Source organism: Rhinolophus sinicus, linkage group LG06, assembly GCF_036562045.2.
Source record: "Rhinolophus sinicus isolate RSC01 linkage group LG06, ASM3656204v1, whole genome shotgun sequence".
Classification (NCBI taxonomy): Eukaryota; Metazoa; Chordata; class Mammalia; order Chiroptera; family Rhinolophidae; genus Rhinolophus; species Rhinolophus sinicus.
Window position 1 is genome coordinate 51,495,442 of NC_133756.1, and position 18,451 is coordinate 51,513,892.

Genomic DNA, 18,451 nt, shown 5'->3' on the forward strand with positions numbered 1-18,451 from the left:
ATAATCCCTGATGGCATCCACATTCTAGAAACCTTATTCTTTCTCAAGTGAAAAGGAAACTAAAATTTTACTCAAAGGGGCAAAGGGCACATATATTATTTCATGTATCTGTTTTACATTACACACCAGAACAAGATGACAGTACATTATATGTTTAATAGAATATCTAGAACAACAGATTCCATAACCATGTAACAACAGTCACAATTAAGGTCAAGAACCTAAAAGTCAAGATGACTGTAGAAAAACACTGACATTGTGAAAATCCGTTTTTCCTTAGATAAAATACTGATATGACTTTGACACCAATCTTTTCTCCATAATTTCACACACAACTTTCCATATAGATGAAATAATAAAAACTCTTACAAACCTAGCAAAGATACATCAGCAATGATGAAGTATCCCCCATCAGGAATTATGGGTTTTAGGCCAACACTGTCAAGTAAATGTACCATCCGATCTCTTTTTACTTCTAACTCTTTTGGCAAGGAATTAAAGTAACACTCTGGGTCATCCATGCGCTTGATGTCAATCCAAAAAGCTTGAGCCAAGGCCTCCTGTATGTCAAGATTGAAAAATGTACAAAGGAAATATGGTAATGTTATTTATTGCTGAGTTTATTGGTATAATAAATAAAGATTGGCTGAGTAATATTATTGGCAAAAAAAAGTCATTCAGGGAATTACAGTTGAATTCCTGTGAATCCATGTTAAACTCTATAGATTAATGGAGGAATCAGTTACAAGCAAATTACTAAATCTAACAGGAAAAACTGAGAATGAGCTATGAAAATCCAAATTGAAAAAGAAGTATTATATAAAGATGGCATACTGGGAAATGAAAAGACATTAAGTTGTTTTCTGTTGAGGTGAGCTGTAGAATGACTTGCTAGATCTAAGTCTGGAAGATGACCAGAGAAATGATGAGTCAGCCTTTCCCCATTACCTTGGAGGACGTAGTGGAAATGAAAGCTGACCCACTGTGTCATTCCCCGTGGGAATATTCTAATCATTCATATCTCAGGAAGGTGGTCTGAGTGCCACAGGGATTAGAAACAAGTTTTTGGGTTATATTGAGTGACTTCTCTACTCTTCTTCAGGAAAGTAAGAAGACACAGGAATGTAACTAGGCTCAGAGAAAAGTCAATGTTAGTAGGCAGGTGTCTGAGAGGGCAATAGGTCAGGTAAACAAGTCTGAATCAGGGCATACATAAAGAACTATCCAAGCAGGATCTATCCAAGCAGGAGGGTGGAAGCTTGGTAGGCAAGTGTGAACTGGGACAACTTAGACATATTGGTTGTCAGCGCAAACCAGGAGATCCAAGCAAATAATCAACTTGGAATAGTTGAGAGATAGAGGGGCAGAACAAAGTGGCCAAATTTTAGGAACATTAATCACAACCGAGAGATTTCAAGAACTAAAAGACACATGCGATTATTAGTAAATAAATCGAGTACCTATATTAAAACTGGCATTGTGATAAATGCTGGGACTATCATGATAAACAAGATGAAGATGGTCCTTGCCTTCATGAGTCTTCCAATTAGTATGTACTGGTAAGGGCAGGGCAGAGGGATCGGATAGAAACCACTGCCATGAACAAGCAGGATATAATTTGTTCTTTTGGAAGAACTGAGAGAAGTCTAGTGTGGCTGTAGCTAGCAAGAGAGACAGCACAGCAAGAGACGACACTGAGACACAGAGAAGGGCATGGCGATGGAGAAGACTGCATGCCAAAGGCATTCAGCAGGAAAAATGAATGAATAATAATAACTCCTTAGTACTAAAGAAATCTTGGATAAAAAAAGGATTGGTTGCTTCAGTCTAGGAATCTTTGGTTCCCCTGGAAACTTGTGCCAATTTCAAAACATGGTTGTCTGAGGGCATGGAAAAAAAAAAAAAAAAAAGAAGGCCGCTTAGCAGAAATGGAGAACAAGATGGTTCAGAAAAAGATGTTCTAGATTCTTAGCTGAAACTTTCTTTTTCTCAGCAACTTATTCATTCCCTATAGTAGGAGATATTACCCTAGAAAATTCAAATCCCAGGAGACATAAACATCCTCCTAACTGTAGAATTGTACCCGACTCCCCTTTCTCATACCTCACATGTGATCCACTGGCAAATACTGTCAGCTCTACCTTCAAAACATACTCAGAACCCAATCATTTTTCACCGCTTGTCTCATCTCCATATTGGTTCAGTTCACTGCTATCTCTCTCCTTGATCACTTCAACAGTCTTTTAACTCAACTAAGCAGCCAGATTCCCTTTGATAACACAGGTTAGATCATGTCACTCCTGGGCTCAAGACTCTCCAGTGGCTTCCTATCTCACTCGGTCTGTATAGTGACAAACATGCCCCTACTTGATCTGGCTCCCAGCTATCTTTCTGATTATTTCCGGCTACTCTTCTCCCCTCATCATCCTATCCCAGCCTCTGTACTTTCCATTGATATAAACATGAGAATCAGACTGCCTAACCCGGGGCCTTTGCACTTGTACTTTCAGGAGGTTTCTTCTCCAGATAAGCATGTAACTGCTTAGCCTCCTTCAGTTCATAGCTCAAATGTCCCCTTCTCAGTGAGGATTTCAAACATTACTCTACTTAACATTGTATATCCTCCCTCTTCACACTTTATCTCCTTACTCTTCACTACTTTATTTTTCTCCATTGCATCTATCAACTTCTGACATATTATACTGTTAAAATATTTATTTATCATCTGTGTCCCCCACTAGGCTGTTATCTCCATGGGGGCAGGAATTTTTGTTTGCTGTATTTAAAATACTCAATAAATATTTGTTAAATAAGTGAATGGATTTAGTTTTAGAGGATAAAATGAGTTTTATAATAAAAGCAAATGTTAGAATTAGCCTTTATCATGATATTAAGAGTCACTGGAAAAAAGAAATGTAAAATAGATATATTTTCTCATTCAATAGGTATTTTTGACAAGAAGTAAAAAAATAAGTTTACTGTAGGCAACATATTTCACTCTTTTTGATTTTTAACTGCCTTCCAGAAAAATACTTTTTTTTCGGTGTTCTGATTATTCATAGAATGATGGTATGTAGATCCCTATTTTATAAACATTAAAAAAATAGAAACAATATAAAAATATATACTTTAAAAAGTCATACCTATTGCTGTCCCTATCTATTAATTTCACCTATTCTCCTTACCCCTACAAATCACCACTTTTACTAGATTCATTCTGGATTTTCCAGAGATCCTTTAAGAAAAGACAAGCACACAGTCCCTTTTTTATACAAGATATAGCATAAATATACACTGCTCTGCATCTTGTTTTTACTTTACAATATATTCTGGAAATCTTTCTATCAGTAATTATAGAGTTTCTTCACTCTTTTCCTTTCCCTTTCTTTTCGTTTAATTTTTAAACAGTCATGGTGTTAGAATAATGGCCCCAAAGAAGTCCATGTCTTAAAACCAGAATGTGTAAATATGCTACCTTGCCTGGCGAAATGAACTCTCAAATGTGATTTAAGTTAAGCATCTTGAGATAGAGAGGCTATTTTGGATTACGTGGGTCCTAATGCAATCACAAGGATCCCCACAAGGGTAAAAGGCGGCAGGCGGCAGGAGAATTAGAGCCACAAGAGTGATATGACCATAAGCCAAGGATGCGAGCAGCCCCAGAAGCTGGAAACGACAAGGAATGGACTCTCCCTGAGAGCCTCCAGAAGAACACAGCAATGCAGACACCATGCTTTTAGCCCTGTCAGACCCATTTTGACTGCTGACCTCCAGAACTGTAAGATAAAAAAAAATTGTGTTGTTTTAAGCCACTAAGTTTGTGGTAATTTGTTACAGAGAAATAGGAAACCAATACGGTCATACACGATTTGAATGTTTAGATAGACCATGGTTTATTTTAACCAGTTGTCTCTAGATGGATAATGACAATCCCCTATTTTCTGTAATAAGTGGCCCTGTACATACAGAGCTTCTTACATGTGCAGATAGGGTAACTTCCCAGAAATAGATTGCTGCTTCATAGAGCACGCACATCTGTAATTTGGCTTCATGCTGTCACTGTCATCCAGAGAGTGTATTAAAAAAACAAAACAAACAAACAAACAAAAAACAAAAAAAACACTATTCTTAATAGCAAGGAATATGTGTCTGCTCCTAAATTCCCAAATTATACCAGAAGCCCTGCTCAAAAAGAACCTGAAAGGAAGAACTAAGTCAATTCAAACACATAACATAAAGACAATACCTTCCCTAAAAGACCATGTTTCAACGCCAAGTTACTATAAAACCTACCTGTAAAGGAGTTGCACAGGTATAAATGCTGTTTTGTTGAACTGTCTGCAAATGTTTTATCAAGTGATTAGGACCAATGGTCCAGCCAAGCTAGAAAACGAAAAGATAAAAGCAGAGTTTAAGATATGAATTTAATCGTATGTACCAAATCTATAGAGAAGCTTAATGCAATCGTTAAACATATGCAATTCTACCATGTTCAAAATGTACGAAAGTAGTGCAGTATTAGTGAGAATCATTTCAACACTTCTTTTTGTGGAAAAGTTTCCAACTGGAGTCACTATACTCTGCCCTCAGAAGGTAAACAATGCATGCAGTCCTAATTAGCTTTCTCCTCTCCTCTGGGTTGCTACTTCTGATAGAGGTCTGAAAAACAGTACCAAAGCTCGTTTGAATTAGATGTAGATAAAAGTAACTGAACCAGGGCCTATGGGACTCTTCCATAATTTGTGTCTGCAGGCCTCATTTTTTGATACTCCCTGCTTCTTAGCCATGGTTAGGAGAGGTGAGGCTGGAAGATAAGCAAGTCACAATTGGATAAATTGTTATTGTGTTACATACTGTCGTGGTTGAGTGCAAAGATTTGGAAGCTAGATTACCAGCCCTGGTTTGAATTTATTAGCAGTGTAACGTCAGGCAAGTCTCCTCACTTCTCTGTACATTAGTTTCATTGTCTGTAAAATGAGGGTAATAAATTATACCCCCTCATAATGTGGTTATGAGAATGAAAGGAATCACTACGTGCACTAAGCACTAAGAACCTGGCAATAAGTGCCAAAATATTAGCTATTAGTATTTTTCTCCTTTTATATAACATGCAGTCATCTGAACATTCTTTGCAAAGAAAAAAGTGTCATTAGTTGGTTACTTATGAAAAATTACCTTATTTTTCTTTTAAAGAAATGATTAGATCTCAAAAAGAATAAAGGCCAACATGAAAGCTGAACGAGTAAATAATAAGCAAAAGATCGGTAAGTATAAAAACCTATGTAAACTGAATAGAGATGCATTTAAAACACACACACACAAAACCCTACAGGAAGTAAAGCACACACCTGTTTGTAAGCAATTAAATTCATCTCACCTTCCAGCCAGTTACACTGAAAGTTTTTCCAGCACTTCCTATTGTGATTGTTCTCTCCCACATGCCTGGAAAAGTGGCTGAACAAGAAAAAGAAAAACAAAAAAGTAAAACAAGTGCTTTCCAATTAATCTACATTTTGTATAACCTAAAAACATAAATGTATCATAGTGTACTCAGTCTAATTATTTTACTAGGTTTGTTTAAAGATAATGTAACTTTAACCCAAGCATAGCTAAAAATGTTACAACGCTTGAAAACATTGCAATAGGGCACACCTAAGTAACACTTAATAGATTGACTAATTTTAAGTAGCAAAATTACTTTGAAGGGCAGGAGTGGCAGAGGTGCCAGTAGGAAGTGTTCAGGACTGGTTCCGTGCAGCGGCCACACAACCCACGGCACCCTGTGTTCAGTGTTAGCTGTGTGCTCAATCTCATCACTTTATGGCACGGTTTTGGCTGTGGTCCTAGCTTTGGTTACCTTACCTCTACTCTGCCCATTTTCTGAGTCTCTTTCTCCAGGATCCCTAGGTCAATGATTGTTAAAATGTGGTCTGCACATCAGCAATATCAAGATCACTGGGAAACTTGTAAGAAGGGCAAATTCTTGGAATGCATCACAGACCTACTGAACCAGAATCTCTAAGGGTGGGGCCCAGCAATCTGTGCATGTGTGTGCGTGCATGTGTGTATATGTGTATTTTGCTAACAACTTTATTGAACTATAAATATCACACCATATAATTCACTCATAGAAGTGCCTAATTCAGTGGTTTGTAGTATATCCAGAGTTGTGCAACAATCACCACGATCAATTTTAGAACTTTTTTTTCACCCCAAAAGAAGCCCCATACCGTTCAGGTACACCCCCTCCTATCCTCATGGCCAGTAGCACTAGAACTTGTGCTTGAATGGAGCTTATCTAACACATGATTTCCTCTGTAATGCAACAGTCTTCCTGCACTTAGAAACATATGACAACACTTCAGCACTATGCCCACGTGCCACTGTACACAGTAAAATCACCATTAAAAAGATACTTGCTTATAGCATGAGCTGAAACAAGGAGGCAGAGTGTTGCCTTGCTGACCTCACCTGGGAGCATACACATCAGGTGACAAATTTTTCACTGCTCTGAGCATGTCTGCAAAGGAAGCACCCTAAGTAATGATTTTGGTGTTACCAATATATTTTAGTGAGCAGGCGAATTCACAAATATAGATTCCACGAATAATGAAAAACGACTGTTAAAGGTTTTCAAATTGATCAATATCTTTAATAAAATCATTCATTCATTTATTCATTCACTCATCAAACATTTGTTAGCAACAATCAGACGCCAGGACTAAGCTAGGTCAAGAGGAAGCAAAGACGAGAAAGAGGCAGTTCCTATCTTCAAGGAGCTTCATGCCTAGGGGGGTAGGAGACAAGTACAACAACTGCAACAAAGGGGGATAAGTGCTATTTTGGCAACAGGCATGGAGTATTGTGCTAGCATAGGTGTAGGGGTGGCTCTCCGCAGCCATAATGCTTGAGCTGAGACCTGGAAGGCCACACAGGGCTTTGCCAGGCAGAGAAGGGGGAAGGAAGGTCAATTTTGGGCAAAGGGAATACAGATAACAAAGTCCAGGAGGTATAAAATGCAAGAGTTTGTGAATTTTGCTGGACAATGGTAAATTATTTCTCTGAGAATGCTACCTACAAAACTACTTTTTTTGGATTCCTTAAATAAGTTAGTTGTGAAGTTCTTCACATGCAATCCACAAGCTTTACTCTTGTTTTTTAGAGGTATAATAGATGTTCTTGTATTGTTCTAAGAGGTTTTGTACAAACAAAGGGAAAATAAATACCCATCTCTAAGGGGGTTAAGCTGTTTTCTTAATCTCATGAGGCAAGTACAGTGCCTACTAAAATGTAAGGTAGCTAAAGAAATTTCCCAAATGGGTGCATACGTAATTTCAGTCTATCACGAAACACCTGCCAATATTCGTAAAGGTAGGACAACTATATAAATCAGAAAAGTTCTAATTGTATTCTCTGTGGAGAACAAAAACCAAAACGATAAATGGAGAAAATATTTACAGGGTCCATTCAAAGAAGGGATATTCTAATATTTGATATAAATAATCATATCACCTCCTAGTCTTCCAAAATATTTCAAAAGCACACCATAACACATGTACCACTCTCCTATTTGACCAGAGAAAAGCTAAACTATGTAGAATGCAGAGCATCACTTCCTTTAAAGTAATAATACATAACCCAAATCAGAAAGGCTTATTAGTAAGAACAATATATAGAAATAAAGTCTTTGAAAATAAGAAATACCCAGAGAAACTAATATAATTCTAGCATACGAGTATTTTCACTATAAGTTACAGAAGAAGGAAGTTAAAAAGTACTCACATATCAAATGTAGGTTTTGTTCACAAAATATAAAATCTAATTATAGTATTCAAAAGGAGAACTAATTTGTTGGTGGCCATATAAAAGTGGATGTCTTTTTTTAAGGAGTAAGTTGATCAGCTAAACAGCTTACAAAGAACTTTATACTAATTTTCCAAATATCAATGGATTAATATATAAATATCAGTGTATTAGTATATCTCTTCTATACTAGTGGTTTCTTTTTGTCATGTTACTGAAACCCAGAGATATGATTTGAATCAAGAATCTGAACTAATAAGGACAAATTCTACTATTTCAATACAAAGTGCCCTAAGTCATTCTAAAACATCTAGATGCTCATGTCCTCTCAGTCTCAGAAATTTGGGGAGTCACAAACATTAATGCACGTAGCCAGGCAGAACAGATGAACGACCAAAGCAGAGTGTGACTAATACTCTAGAGGCAAAAAAAAAAATCTTTGCAGGTCTGATAATTTAAAAAAACCCATATCTAGTATCAGTAAGTTTAGCTTGCAGTTCTATCTGAAAGGCAATGGGTCTTTGCACTTCTCACTTATGACCCAGGATCCCTCAACCAGCCACAGCAGCTGTAACAGTCATTCACAGGCGACTTAGGCTTCAATAGAAGTCAGATAAAGATTAGAAGCATGATGAAGAGCCCTACCTCAGGGAAAACTGCCTCTGTGACAACATGAAGATGATGCTAATTTCATGTGTGGCTAGAAAGCCTGATTGTATTATATTAAAGAACTACTATTGCACTCTGCAAATTGATGGAATGGCCATTTTGCATCTTTCATGTATTTGACAGAATAAGTTTTCAGGCAACCTAATTGCAATCTCTAAATAATGAAATAGTGAGTTCATTTTTTTGTTTTAACTTTATGGGCTGTTACAACAACTAAAAAAAAATCTAAGTTAAAAATATGTATCTTGATATCTCTAGCAAATAATATTATCGATTAAAATTTTTACCATGAAAGGTCTATCATATAACATAAGGTTTAAATACAATACAGGCTTAAAAATAATTCTAAGACCATTTGAAGTAATCTTTTGGAAAGAATATGGCTAAACTGAGCTAACTAAAACTAAAGCTCTGAGTCATTCTCACAGGCATGAACATATGCTTTATATTGAATATAAAATTGTATTTAAACATTAGGTAGATGCCTCTTCCTCTCTGCTTAATCTATAAAATTTCAATAAACTTAACAAAATAATTAAATAGAATTACTTTATTTTAAATAAATATTTAAAATACTTAAATATTTTAAATAAATCAAACAAATTTTAAATCAAATAATTTTAGATAAAATAATTAAATAATAATTTAATAAAATTTAATCTAAAAACATCTACCAAAAAATTAATTTCCATATTTGCCTGATTTTCTACTGGGGAACAACAATTCAAATGATCCAAGAGAGGTCATCTCATCAATCAGGTGGGTGAAGTCACATGAACTCTTATGCAATTTTTGACATAGACCCACAGTTTGCTGTGTTAAGACACCACATTTTGCAAATCTCTGGCCTTCTTCTCTGTTCATATATTCTCCCTGAGAAAATCCATTCTCTTCTATGGTCAACAAAACTTTGAAGACTGCCAAAAATGTATCCCCTCAAAATTTGATCCTGACCACCAGGCCTATAATTCTACGTGTTTCCAGATTATCTCCTCCTCTGTGTCTCTCAGATACTGAAACTTAGACAAGACTAAAGCATAAGAAGCAGGAATTACCTTGGCTCAACTCTTCCCCACAGATCTGGATGTCCTTTCCACATCTCTGTCTCTAGCAAAAGCCTCATCACTGCTGAGTGGTCCAGGCTAGAGATCTCAGAATCATACTTGCTTGTTCCCTTCCCATCTTCCAATGCTATACTCTGTGCCCTATAGTTTCTCCTTCTAAACAGCCTGCGTGCATCATCTCCATTGCCATGGCATCAGACTTGCTTAAGATCCTCACCTGTAGCTGGTTCTTACCTTTATAAATCAAATCCAATCACATAATCAAATCCCCTGTGTTGCCACATCTTTTGTGGTAGTTCTCAAAATATACTCACCAGTCTCCTGGTGATCAATTTAATGTATACGAAAGAACAGAACCAATTATTATTCAACGTGTGAGAAAATGATAGATCAGAAGACTATATAAAGAGATCAAAGACTCACTTACCTTGCCCATGGGATTATGTGGCGTATTCAGTATTATAGCTTTGGTTTTGGAATTAAATTTACTTGCCAGTTCTTCAGGATCCAATGTCCAGTCAGAACTCGACCATTTTTTCCCATCAACAGGTTTCTAAGCATGAAGAATGAAGATGTGATTTAATTCAATTAATTCATTTGCTGGCTTATAAATAAATAACCTAATCAAGAAAAACAATTAGAGAAAGGCGTGGCAAATATAACTGGAAAAAAAATGACTAACTCAGAAAATAAACAGAAACAACTAAGGTTTAGTTCTACCTTAAGAGCCCAAGAGGACTTGAGGCTCATGTTCACACCTGTTAGGTGGAAAAATGGACTCTGTCAACATTAACAGCTATTAAAGTGCCTATATTCCTTCAAATGAGACAGCTATGGTTAACAAGTCTGATGGTAGAAGATTCTGTGATTCACCTTAGTGTGTTACTTATTTTGGTAAGATTTTTAAAAAGACAAAGCTATTATACTTGATTATATTCCTAAAGATAATAGCAGAATAAAAAAAAAGAAAATCACTTCTTTCAGAATTTAACAAGCATTTATTGAGCACCCAGCATATACTGTGCACTGCTAAATCACTGGGGAGCCGTGCTATAAAAGTGAGTCAGAAACGGTCTCTGACCTGGTGGTACTCAGTCCGTGGTGGGGATACGTGGCCACAAAAGATAATATTACATACAATGTGGGTGCTGATACAACACAGACACATGGCAAACACAGGATAAAGTAATAAAAGCTCCCCTCTTAAAGTTGTTAACTTCAGTCACCATAGAGATACACAGTAAATCCCAAAATGTAATCGAAGTAGAAACTTTATGGGTGATAAAGTAATTGGTATTTTCATAACTTCTTAAAGCATGTGAATCATATCGGTATACTTACAGATCTTAGGGAAACAAAAACAGGCGTTCCTCCAGCCATTCTCACCATGGGCTCATAGCAGTCATAGAAAGGCACTATTATTATGACCTGAAATAAGATCAAATAAGAACACCACATATCAATCACTGATTCATTTAACAAATATTGGGTAACTTCTCCGTGTGAGGTACTATACTACATGCTGAGATGCAGCAGTGAAAAAAAACACACCTTGCCTCCCTAGAGCTAATATCCGAGAGGAAGGACCTTGGGGATAAACGTGTCAGGAACCTTAATGGGAGTCCTTGATCTCTTAGGAAGATCTACAGATAGGCTTGCAGTGGAGACCCTTGAAATTATACGCAAAATTTTATATGCACACAGGTAGATTGGGGGGGAGGGGAGAGGGGGATGGGGAAGGGCTACAGCTCTTATCACACGCTCAAAGAGATGTTCCAGCCAAAAACATTAAGAGTTTCTTTAAATTGCAAATTATAAAATAAAGTTTGAAATGGTGGCAGAAGCCAGACTATAAAGAAAGACAACACTGCAATGCTCTTTATTATGGAGTACTAATTTATAAGTATTATCCTGAGAGTAAAGGTGTTTCCCTTTTGTCAAAAGCATCCTGAAACAAAGAGTGGATGCAGGGAGATCAGTTAGGATGCTATTCTTATTGTCTAATACCACACTTCCCCTCCGGGTAACATACCTGGATTCTATCTTTTCCCCTAGTCCCTGGAATGTACTCGTTGCCCCTGCATGCTCTCTTCTCTCAATCACTCATGTGCTGGCTTTCAGGTCAGTGGACCAATCCAGCCAGTCTAGTCAGCGTCCCTCCCGAAATCTGCCAGCTTGGATCTAGCATCCTGACTTTCTGCTTCTCTATAAGGAGAGTTTGAACACATAATTTATAACCATTATATAACATTTACCTTTACTTTGTATCTTTTTTAAACCTAGCAATATTTCACGAAAATTTCATATTATTGTAGTTTTAATATTTATTATTTTAATGACTATTTGAGAGTTTATGGAATTCTAAAATAATTTTCTTACGATTTGCTCGTATAAATGACAATGCTGTCCATTTGTGATATGTATAGTTTCTCTATTTTAAAACAATTTGCTGAATAAATTCACATGATTGCCATTGCTAGACGAAAGGGTAGAAACATCTTTCTGGCACTTTCTATACATAGCTAAGCTGCTTTTGAAAAATCTGGCAACAACAATTTATCATTTCACAAGTCTATACTAAGTGGTCTCTAACTTTTTCTTAGTTAAATTAATGGTACCTGATTATTGTTCTAAATTTGCACTTTTTACTGTTTATATTTCCTATGGTGTGAAATACCTGTTCAAGGCCTTTCTCATTAAGAGTCAAATGAGGCCCTTACATTCTAAAGCTCCTTTGTTTGCATGTCATTCAACTCACATTGCAGACCTACTATGCAATGTGCTATGTTAGATGTTAGGTACTGGGGAGGAAAAAGAAATGAACCCTGCAAGTGTTTAATTAGTCTGTGAGATTCTCAAGGACTAGGATGATCTACTTTAGTAACTCTGGTGAGAAACTTAGGGCCTGATATGATGCGAAAGCTCAATCAAGGAAAATATATTGGGAGGATGGAGGTCGAACTGAAAGAATACACTTGGTAGTCCTCTCTGTAATTTCTTTATTTTCACAATGGAAACAATTCCACTCCCTTTTTGAAGAATATTTATTGAGCACTCACTATTTCAGATGCCGGCAGTACAGCAATAAACTATATTCTCCTGGAACTTATATTCTACTGAGAGAGGCTTATAATAAACAAGAAAACAAGGAAGGAAATTAAATAATTTCAGATAGTAATAAATACTATAAAGATAATAAAATAGGTCAAAATGATAGAAAGTGACGTGGGTGGTTTCAAAATATTAGATAAGATGACCAGGGAAGAAAGCAGAGAGAAAAGAAGGTCAAGGGCTGAGCCTTGGGACACTCCAAGGGAGTGCAGAGGAGGAAACAACAGAGGATGAACAACATCAAAGCACGAGGGAAAACTTTCAACTGTTTTATAGGATTGAAGGAGACTGTGTGTACGAAAGCATGACTGTACTTCCTTAACATGTTTCCTTAAGTAGCTTACTGGCTGGCATAGTAAAGGGAATCAGTGATGTAAAATAAAAATATGACACAAAGTAACAGTGGCATCTTTTACAAAAGAGGCACAGTAAAATGCTACGAGAGTTCAAAGAGAGGAATTAATAATATATGAGGTCTGACAATTAAGTTCACAAACTTGTTCCAGTGATGTTACTAACCTTTTTTGATTCATTATGAATTTGTATCAACTGGACAAACAGTTAACCAAGTTTACTATTTGGAAGTGCTAAAAAGGCTGTGTGAAAAAGTTAGACGAAAACGATCTGAACTTTTAGCCAACAATTCATGGCTCTTGCATCACGACAATGCACCGGCTCATACGACACTGTCTGTGAAAGAGTTTTTAGCCAGTAAACAAATAACTGTATTGGAACACCCTCCCTACTCACCTGATCTGGCCCCCAATGACTTCTTTCTTTATCCAAAGATAAAGGAAATATTGAAAAGAATACATTTTGATGACATTCAGGACATCAAGGGTAATACGATGACAGCTCTGATGGCTGTTCCAGAAAAAGAGTTCCAAAATTGCTTTGAAGAGTGGACTAGGTGCTGGCATTGGTGTATAGCTTCCCAAGGGGAGTATTTCGAAGGTGACCGTAGTGATATTCAGCAATGAGGTATGTAGCACTTTTACTAGGATGAGTTCACGAACCTAATTGTCTGCCCTTGTAGATCAGGGCAAATATGTTCATTCTTCAGACTCTGCTGACGCACTGCCTCTCTGGAGCTTTCCAGACCTATATGAGCAGAGTTGATCACTTCTTCCTTTTGTCACCATCATAATTTATACACTCTCCATATTGACAATCACACTACATTTTTCCTCATTTGTTTAAAAGTCTATTTCCTCTACTAGACAGGGAACTACTTCCATGTAGAAACCATCTTTTAAAAATCTCTCCCACAGTGCCTAGCACAAAGGAGATATGCAATGCTTCCTGATAAACAAAAAAGGTCCGGAGATATTGAAGCAGGGGTACTAGAATGATAGTGGCAAAGTAGGGGCACAGCTGACCAAACTTGGTGCCAAAGTGGGTCTTACATCACATGACTAAGTAAATAGCAGAAATCAGTCAACCTTATTACATTAAGTTGGTGCAAAAATAATTGTGGTTTAAAAGGTTAAAAAAAATTATAAAAACCGCACTTACTTTTGCACTAACCTAATATATCCCTCACACTATGCTGCTAGTACTGGGCACAAAAGGACAGTGACCAAAATACTTGTTGATTGTGTTCAGGTTAAAGGTTATTTTAGCAGTGAAATCTAAGATATTGATTGTTTCCCATCATCGCTAGCCCCTTCCACCTGCCCTTATCTAAATAAGCTGTAAAAATAAGAATAAACTGCATGCAACAAAATGGATGAATGCCACAGACAAAATAAGTGAAAGAAGCCAGACTCAAGAGAAGATACCATATGACTCTCTTATTAATATATCAAGTTAAAGGGCAGGCAAAAGGAACCTATGGTGATAGACGACGACAGATGAGTGGATACCTCTGGGAGAATAGAGACTAGTAAGGGGCAAAGGGAGCCTTTTGGGTGCTGGAAATGTGTTGCGTCTTCAACTGGCTTGTGGATACATGGAGATATACGAGTACATACATATATATGTACATATGTGAAAATTTATCAAGCTATACCGTTAGGATTTGTGAACTTTACTACATTACACTTCAAAAATAATTAAAAATAAAAAAGAGCGTAAAATAAGTAAAAGATTGAAAGTAGCACAAAATGACAATGATGAATATATGTATAAGTCGACGATGTTAACGCACTTACTTCATCTCCCTCATCAATTAATCCTTGAATAGCATTAAAAAGAGATCCATATGCTCCTACTGTCACAAGGATTTCTTTATTTGGATCGATTTGTTTTTGATACAACTTTCCATATAGGCAGGAGAGAGCTTTCACAAGTGACGGATGACCCTGTTGAATAAAAAGGAAGAAAAAAGCCTTGAATTATGGGACCTACTTCTTTGAGGTAATTTGACTGTAAAATGTAAGAATTTTTAAAATTTGGGTTTTATAATTATCCAAAGAAAAGTAGCATTTTTAATTGGCAATAAACTAAACAGAATTTTTTCCTACCTTCAGAGGGTTCCTATATGAATGGTCATGAAGACTTGTTAATGATTTAAAAATTCCTATTAAATGATTGATTTTAGAATACAAAATTTCAAGGTATTTGCTTTGAATAAAAATGGACTTCAACACGAAATATATTTTGGACAGTACATTTTGATAGTATTTAGATCATATTTAAGTACTTTATTTGGACAGTAATTAAATTATATTGAATAGAGTTGGATAGTTTTCCCAGTTAAAATCAGCCATAAAACCTGCATTAACCGTATACACTTGGAGTCTCTTCTCCTAAGTTGCTGGATGTTATCCAACCAATGGATTACTGAGAGAAGGAAAAAACAAATTCACCAAAGAAACACACAGTAGTGTTGATGTGACAGCAAATGTTAGGAAGAAATGGAACATTACCACCATTGAGAGCCAAGACAGCAGAAGTGATCTAGGAGAACAACTTTCACATGAGGAATGAGGGGCTTGTAAAGGCACAGAGTCTGAGATGTGGGGAGGCCTTGAATAGCTCCTTCTCAGTCTTCTCTTCCATGTTCTGTTCCCTTCTCTCCTTCTCTTTCTTTTCCTTCCCTATCCCCCTCCTTGTCTTTTTTGGTATTGAAATATATATGCTTTTGGGGAAACCACCTTGATTTTCTGTCACCTGAGTGAACGTCCAAGGGCAGGTCATATGCGTTTGGAAAGCACCTGGGCTCTGGAGGAATAAACTGGGTCAGGATGCAGGCGAAGAGAGAGGCTGGTTGGATATACCCCGGTTTGTGTGGTAAAAGGCTCTTAGGTTCCTCCTAAGTTGTCCACCCCAGTTCATAGGAAGAAAAGGAGGCATTTTATTTTTCTTTTGTCAAAGATGCACTTATTTACCTCTTTTTCATTCCTTTCAGAATATTGGCTAGTATCTCCCAGCCCTTTACTGAATTAAAATCAATAAAAACAAAGCTGCAGCACGTTTTTATATTTTGAAATTAGAAGATTATAATATTAGACACACTGGTTATAATTAATAATAGAGGTCAGGACAGGACATAGCCAGTAAAAAAAAAAAAGCAAGAGAAAACGACCACGTAAAATCAAGCTCAAGAAATATACATGAATTGTGAAAGGAACAAGAGAAGGTTGTCACCACTCCTAGAAATCCAAAATTTCCTTTGAATTTCATTTTAATACCAGCTCTAACAAATTCTAGCAAAGGGTGATCTAAAAGCAATTATAAACACTAAACACCTTTTCTTAGAATGATAAGGGTATGCGTTTTTAAATTTTTTTAATTACAAAAATAATTCGTGCTTCACATAATTAAACTAGGCAAAGACTTGTGAAAAACATAATTTCTCTTCAACATTACCTCCTTTCCATTCCTGAGGTGACCAATGTCTTAAGCTGGTGATAGTGCAACACCATTCTCAGTGCTTACACCAATATAAAAACACGTATACATACACACTCACATATATTTACAAAAACTGGAAAAGATGTAAATGAATGGGCATGGTTATGTTCTAATCAAATTTTATTTACAAAATCAGGAGTAGGTCAGATTCAGCCGCAGGTCAGTGCTTCAAAAACTCTGCTATGAATCAATTTAGGGAGACCTGTCATCTGAACAATATTTAGCCTTCCAATCCAGGAACATCATATTAGCACTCCATTCATTTAGGTATTATTTAATTTCTCTTTAGCAATGTATCATAGTTTTTAGTGTACAAATTTTACATATATTTTAAAAGTTCAGTTCTAAATATTTTATGTTCTTGGATGCTATTGCAAATGGTGTGTAAAAATTTTTTACTTTCCAATTGTTCCTTTTTAGTCTACAAAAATACAACCGTATTTGTATATTGGTCTTTGTATATTGGTGTATGCAACCTTGCTCAATTCACTTCGTAGTTTGTGGTAGTTTTTTGGTAGAATCTAGGAAATTTCTGGATATCCTGGGCATTTAATCACAGAAGGATGGGCTGAGGTAGAGTCGAAGAAAGGAACTAGTTAGAAATAGAGGATTTTCATTAAGAGCCCAGTGCCGAGGCTTTAGAAGTGTTAATGGGAAAGAAACATATGTCTCAAGAAAATCTTCTTCCTCCCTTGTTGCCACAGGACCATTCCAGAACAACAGTAAAGGAAGAGCCAAGGCAGGACTGTGGAGGGGCTGGAAGTAGGGACGGGCCATCCCAGGAGACAAGGGCAAGGGTGAGGGTTCCTCTGGTTCTCAGGATGGAACGGTTGGTCCCAGAAAGCTGATAACATAGAAGTGACAGAAGTCCATGCATACACAATACAATAGAGAACACAAGCTCATGTCCCACACGGCAATTCCTGCACTTACGAAGCCTCGTGTATACTGATTCAGGCTATCAATTGCTGCAATCTTCGATAATTCTTCCTTTACATATAGAGGCGGTGATATATCTGGAAGGCCTTGGCCAAGATTCACGACAGAGGGGTCTGCAGCCAACTTGGTAAATTCAATCCTAAGATTAAAAAAAATACTAATATTAATCACACTATAATTGCAAAGTTAACTTTTATTATGAAATTGAAAAAAAAGACCTAGTTTAGTTTAACAGACTAAAAAAAAAAAAAAAAGGAGATTCCCCCCAAAATTTTACCATCTATAAAATGATTTCACTTAATAAAATGATGGCTGAATTAATGAACTCAATGTTTCTTACAAATCTCAATTCCATGATACCCATATTTTAATCATATATACATTTTTTTCTCAATCACACCAGCCATTGTTAGGTTATCTTATCAACTATTAGAGAGTAAAGCTCATAAGAAAAGTTCATGGATTAGAAGGTAAGTTCTATGAGGAGATCAACCGAATTTGTCTTTTCTCGGCCTATTTCCAGTGCCTAGCAAAGGGCTTGAGACATTTGTGAAACGAGTAAATCAGTGTATAGATCATTAACTTCCATTTCCATTTAATGGATAAATTAAAATAAGTTGATTTATTTATAGACTGTAGCTAAGGCTAAAAATTCCCAAGTAAGGATATAAAAATGTGTAAGAAAAAAAATTCACGAGATTATTATTGTTCATTTAAGGTACTCACCACACATTACTATCAAGGCCTTCGATTCGTTTTGCATTTTTAAATTTCAAGGACATTTTCTGAAAGACATAAATATTAAAAGGGTTTTTAAAGTTCTTTAATCAAAATCCAAAGATGCCAGCAAATCATGGGAAACTCTTTTCCCTATTGTCAACCTGGAAAAACAGCACCGTAAAGATAAATGCTAGACTCTAATAAAAATTCTGAAGAGGAATTCATCTCCCACCTACTGGCCTACGGAATGCTTTTTCTTATGAACTTTTGATGTTTATCTTCTCACA

General features: G+C 36.4%; 1 protein-coding gene across 1 annotated transcript in view; it reads right to left on the reverse strand.

The window, feature by feature from the left end:
* The window catches only part of KYAT3 (kynurenine aminotransferase 3), a 31,320-nt gene extending 13,091 nt beyond the window's left edge, over positions 1-18,229 (reverse strand). Inside the window, exons 1-8 of the mRNA XM_074337058.1 lie at positions 18,171-18,229; positions 17,439-17,583; positions 14,801-14,950; positions 10,878-10,964; positions 9,964-10,089; positions 5,378-5,506; positions 4,294-4,383; positions 374-560 (exon numbers count right to left, since the gene is read on the reverse strand). Of these exons, the coding sequence (XP_074193159.1) occupies positions 374-560; positions 4,294-4,383; positions 5,378-5,506; positions 9,964-10,089; positions 10,878-10,964; positions 14,801-14,950; positions 17,439-17,583; positions 18,171-18,226 (970 nt within the window). The 5' untranslated portion in view covers positions 18,227-18,229. The remainder of the gene's footprint in view (positions 1-373; positions 561-4,293; positions 4,384-5,377; positions 5,507-9,963; positions 10,090-10,877; positions 10,965-14,800; positions 14,951-17,438; positions 17,584-18,170) is intronic.
* Between the last annotated feature and the right edge of the window lie 222 nt (positions 18,230-18,451).